Raw genomic sequence first — 6,000 nt, forward strand, 5'->3', positions numbered from 1 at the left:
AAATCACCAAAAGACACTTAATCCATTAGTACATCTATTGTAGTTGTGCAAGACGGTTGCCTTCAGGATAATAATGTCCGCTGTTGATGGAGACCTGCTACTCTCATTACTTGTGCTCCACTTACCGACAGAACACATTTAGCAGCTCCAGCTAGTCCTCACTGCCTATTCTTCAAAGACATCCTGTGACCAAGAGGTATGCCTTGTTTCTTCCCCCAGAGAGCTCTTTTGTGTAACACGCTGCTGAAGTGGAAACCTTATGCTGCTTTGATTATAGGTTTCATCAAAACTTCACAAGCCATAACTCAGGGGATAAAAATATCCAATTGGTTTGTCAATTTCCCCTAACAAGAGAAAACATTAAAACTTTGTGTGTCATTTCTCTTTCGTTTAAACTGGGAGCAACTTGGCTGTTTCAATAGGGTTAAGAACCATAGATTCAGAAGCAGGCCCTTCAGCCCAAGATGTCCATGCCAGCCCCCAAGTACACTAATTTCATTTATCAGCACTTGGTCTGTAGCCTTCCATGCCTCCACAGCTCAAGTGTTCATCCTGGTATACGTATACCACTTTGGATTCTACTGGGGGGGGGGGGTGACCTACCAGGGGGAAGTTGCAGCTCTGGCACAAAGTTTGTCCCTGTGGCTCCGAAGGGAAGGGGGTAGAAGAGGGATAGGGGATTTCATAGGCAGAGGAGCAGACAGCAGATTGTGTAGACGTGAAAGAGACATCCGAATGGCAGGTTGCCTCCCAGATGCCACTGTTAGGGATGTCTCAGATCAGGTCCTCAACATTCTAAAGGAGGAGTATGAACTGCTGGGAGTCATGCTACATAATGGTTTCAATGAAATACAGAGGAACAGAGAGGAGGTCCTGAAGGGAGAATATAGGGAGTTAGGTAGAAAGGTGAAAAGTGGGACATCCAGGGTAGTAATCTCTGGATTGCTGCCTGCACCACATGCCAGTTAGAGTAAGGAAAGGATGAATTGCTGCAGGAGGCAGAATTTTAGATTTCTGTATCATTGGGATCTCTTTTGGGGGTGGTCTCTGCACAGAAAGTGCAGGTTACACCTAAACCTGAGGGGGACTAATATTCTTGCAGGCACATTTGCTAGAGCTGTTAGGAAGGGTTTAAACTAATTTGGCAGAGGGATGGGAATGGGAGTGACAGGGTTGATGATGGGATAGTTGATATACAAGTAGATGCAGTGTGTAGTGAGACTGTGAGGAAGGACAGGCAGACAATAGGTGACAATGGCAGTCAGTGGGCTGAGTTAAGGTGTAAAAGGAGTGCCAAATTGGAAAAGAGTGATGAATACAGGACTGAAGGTGTTCTATTTGAAAGCAGGCAGTGTATGGAATAAGGTAGATCATCAGTGCAGTTAGAGATTGTTGATGTGCCTCTCCTCGCCTTGTGGCACATCGGGCAGCAACCTTTCCCATTTCTTTAGCATTTGTCTGTTCCATGAGGCTGAGTTGCTAGCTCGATGCTCAACCCAGCGTGGATTCAAACCTCTGACCACTCGCCTCAGAGACTGATGCAGATGCCACTATGCCAGCAGCCAATTAGAGATTGGCAGGTATGATGTTGTGTGCATCGCTGAGCCATGGCCGAGAAAAGATCATACTTGGGAGCTTAACATCCAAGGATACACATTGTATCCAAAGGATAGGCAGGTAGGCAGAGGTAAACACTGCAATCAAATTCATAGAAAGAGGTGAGATAGGATTGGAAGATGTAGATTCCTTGTGGATAAGAAACTGCAAGGGTACAAAGACCCTGATGGGAATTACTATATATACAGTACAGTAGCCAGGATGTGTGTTACAAATTACAATGGAGATAGAAAAGGATGTAAAAAGGATAATGTTGCAATAGTCAAGGGGATATCAATATGCAGATAGTTTGGGAAAATCAGGTTTATGCTGAGGGAAAATCAATTTGATGCTGGAATTTGTAGAATGCCTATGAGGTGGCTTTTTAGAGCAGCTCGTGGTCGAGCCCACTAGGCGAATCACAGTTTGGATTGGGTGTTATGTAACGGCCCAGATTTGTTTAGGGAGCTTAAGGTAAAGGAACCCTTAGGAGCCTGTGATCACAATATGAATTCACCCTGCAGCTTGAGAAAGAGAAGCTAAAATCAAATGTATCAATATTACAGTGGAGTAAGAGGAATTACAGAAGCATGAGAAAGCAGCTGGCCAAAGCTGATTGGAAAGGAAAACTAGCAGGGATATTGAGGGAACAGCAATAGCTGGAGTTTCTGGAAGCAATATGAAAGGCGCAAGAAAGATACATCCCAAAGATGAATAAATATTCTATAGGGAGGATGAGGCAACGGTGGCTGACAAGGGTAGTCAAAGATAGCAGACAAGCAAAAGAGAGGATATATAATATAGCAAACATTTGTGTAAATGTAAAGTTTGGAAGCCTTTAAAAACCAATAGAAGGCAACTAGAAGGGCTATTAAGTGAGAAATGATGAAATATGAAGGTTAGATAGCCAATGACATAAAAAGGTTAAAAGAAGATTTAAAGATATATAAAGAATAAAAGAGAGATGAGAGCAGATGTTGGACTGTGGAAAAAATGACACTAGTGAGGTAGTAATGGGGGACCAAGGAATGGTGGACAAACTTAGTAAGAAGTTTGCAGCAGTCTGCACTGTGGAAGACATTAGTAGAATGCCAGAAATTTGGGAGTGTCGGGGGCAGAAGTGAGTGTCATTGCTATTACTATGAAGAAGTTGCTTGGGAAGCTGAAAAGTCTAAATGTAGATGTACCAGATGGACTACACCCCAAGGTTCTGAAAGGGGTAGCTGAAAAGATTTCGGAGGCAATTTTAATTATCTTTCAAGAACCAATACATTCTAGAATGGTTCTGGAGGACCGGTAGTGTTGAGGAAGCAGAAAGGCTACGGAAGGACTTAGACAGATTAGGAGAATGGGAAAAGAAGTGGCAGATGGAATGCAGTGTTGAAAAGTGCATGAACATGCACTTTGGTAGAAGAAGTAAAAGCATAGATTATGTGGAGAGAAAATTCAAAAATCTGAAGTGCAAAGGGACTTGGAAATTTTGGTGCAGGATTCCCTAAAGGTTAATTTACAGGTTGAGTCAGTGGTGAAGAATGCAACTGCGACGTTAGTATTCATTTCCAGAGGACTAGAATATAAAATCAAGAATGTAATGCTGAGGCTTTATAAGGCACTGGTGATGCCTCATTTGGAGTATTGTAAGCAATTTTGGGCCTCTTATCGAAGAAAGGATGTGCTCACTAGGAGACACTTCAAAGAAGGCTCACAAATATGATTCTGGGATTGAGAGGCTTGTCATAGGAGAGTGTTTGATGGCTCTGGGCCGGTACTCACTGGAATTCAGAAGAATGAGGGGGTTCTCATTGGAACCTATCAAATGTGAAAGGCCTCAATAGAGTGGATGTGGAGAGGATGTTTCTTGTGGTGGGGGAGTCTAAGAACAGAGGACGCAGCCTCAGAGTAGATGAGAAGGTATTTCTTTAGCCAGAGAGTGGTGAATCTGTGGAATTGATCGTCACAGATTCAGTCCAAGTTTTTGAGTATATCGAAGGCGGAGGTTGATTAATCAGGGTGTCAAGGGTTATGGGGAGAAGGCAGGAGAATGGGGTTGAGGGATAATAGATCAGCCATGATGGAATGGCAGAGCAAACTCAATAGGCTGAATGTCCTAATTCTGCTCCTATGTCTTCTGGATTTATTTTTTAAATGTTATAATCTCTTCCTCCACCACCCCCTCAGGCAGTTCATTCCAGATTCTAACCTCTTTCTGGGTAAGAACAGTTTTTCCCAGATCCCTTCTAAACCTTATTGCCTTTACCTTAATTCTGGGCCTGCTGAATGTATCCACCTTTGCTATGGGGTTTCTGTTCTTCTCTTTCTGGAAATTTGAATACTCCTGAGCTTCCTCCTCTCCAAGGAAAACATGACCCTAAGTCATTCCTCTAGCTGAAACACTTTGTCCCATGCAACATTGTGGTGAATCTCATCTACAAACCTTTCCAAAGCAATCCTTTTCTTCCTATACTCTGTGATCAGGACTGCATACAGTATTCTAGCTGCAGTTTAATAAATAGTAATAATATATAATAAATAAAGTTGTAAAATAAGGTATGGAGTAACCATGTATCATTCAAAGAGATCAAAGTGCTTGTTGCCAATAATTCCTGAGTGTGAGGATTAAAGAATGAAAAATGGACTTTCACACATCACCTTGTGAAGTGTGGTCACTGTTACAACAGGGGAACCCATACACAGAAAAATGCTTATGGCAAGATTATTTATTGAGGGATATGTATTGGTCTGAAAACTAGGAATATCTGCTCGCTGTTCTTTGGAACAACAGAATGTGATCTTCTAGACCTGCCTGAGAAGAAGAAAGCAGTCCTTGTTTCACACATCAACCAAGTAAAAACAGGATATTGTTGGCATGATTGCCAATACCACAGAACACAGCGACATAAGAAACTGCAGATGCTGGAACATACAATGTACTGGAGGAATTCAGTGAGCCGGGCAGCATCTAAGGAGAAGAACAGATAGTCAGTTTCAGTTTGAGACCCTTCACCTGGACTGAATGTTGACTGTCCATTTCCATCCACAGTCCTGACCTGCTGAGTTTCTTCAGAGCTTGACCAAGAACCAAACATCTGTTTACCAGAGCTGGCGTTGGGGAGAAGCACAGCTGGCCATCTCTGCAGGAACAGGTACTTGGAGAATGTTTCTGTGTCTTGATGGAGATTAGAGGGAGGAAAGAAGCCAAGGGAGGAGCTGTAAGGTGAAGATTACTTTCAGGTGAAGACCGAACTGGCTGGGAGTCAATGTAGGTCAGAGAGTTAAGTAGTTTGAGGTAAATGGGATTTTGCTGGCCGTTAGGGTTTCAGATGAGCCTATGAAGGTAAAGAAGAAGAGCCTGAGAGGAAAGCAGTGGGAGAGAGTCAGAAAAGATTGGAGAATGGAGAATAGAATCTCAGCCAATCCTACACACACATGAATATTAATGAATCAATACAATACAGTACTTCTGCCTTTTCTAAGCCTCAGATGTGAACAGACTTAACCAGATTAGGTATGTTCAGTGTGAAATAACATAGATACCAGAAATACAAACTGGAAGTAGACAATGTTGAAATACACAGCAGGTCAGGCAACGGCTGCAGAGTGAGAAACAGAGTTATCTTTCCAGGTCAATGACCTTCCATCGGAACACATAATCTCACGCTGAGAATCAAACAAGAGGCGAAACTCTGAGAGAAGCAGTGCTGAGTTTGACCTGAAACAATGACTGTGTTTCTCCCTCCACAGACGCTGTCAGACCTGGCATTTATTTCAGAAGTCCAATAGCTGCAGTTTCTCTGATTTTGCACTTAGATTGTTTGCACCTGTGCTGGCCATCTGTTGATGCCAGCAGTCTTACCTCCACTTCAAACACTTCATATGTGTTGTCCAAGAGCAGGACCCTGAGCCGCATCACCTTGCCACCAGAGTGATGTGCTGCTCCTGTTCTTCCAGGGCTTTGCTGAGCAGGGGCAGGCTCCTTCCCGTGCTTGGGTTTCCTTTCACTCTCACACATCATTGCGAGACCAGCTGGTGAAGCCCTGCCAAACCAACATGATAAACTATGACTCTGCGCATACACAGAAAGCTCCCAGGCAGTCACACGTTCATCTGTAAAGATGCAGGCAACAGCACGGGGAAAAACCGAAGCCCGATGCGGCTTTTCAGAAAACACTCCGCCATCCATTTCAATTGGTCCTCTAACCTAAGCTTCACCTCCAGCGGCATCAACTTTATTCAGTTAAAATCCATTAACTTCAATTTTGTATATTCAACTGAGTTAGAATCCAGTTGATGAATAAAAACCTTCCCTGAATGCACTGGTCTTAAATTCCGATGATTTTCTCCTCCGTGTCTCAGAATCCCGACAGGAAGAGGTAATTTCTTCAATTCCCATATAGAATCACCTTC

The 6,000-nt window shown here is 43.2% G+C and overlaps 1 protein-coding gene across 1 annotated transcript in view; it reads right to left on the reverse strand.

The window, feature by feature from the left end:
- The window catches only part of LOC132397642 (FERM domain-containing protein 7-like), an 85,127-nt gene extending 79,522 nt beyond the window's left edge, over positions 1–5,605 (reverse strand). The window contains 1 exon segment of the mRNA XM_059976412.1: positions 5,450–5,605. Coding sequence (XP_059832395.1) covers positions 5,450–5,605 — 156 coding nt within the window.
- Between the last annotated feature and the right edge of the window lie 395 nt (positions 5,606–6,000).

The sequence above is a fragment of the Hypanus sabinus genome, chromosome 8, assembly GCF_030144855.1.
Source record: "Hypanus sabinus isolate sHypSab1 chromosome 8, sHypSab1.hap1, whole genome shotgun sequence".
Lineage (NCBI taxonomy): Eukaryota > Metazoa > Chordata > Chondrichthyes > Myliobatiformes > Dasyatidae > Hypanus > Hypanus sabinus.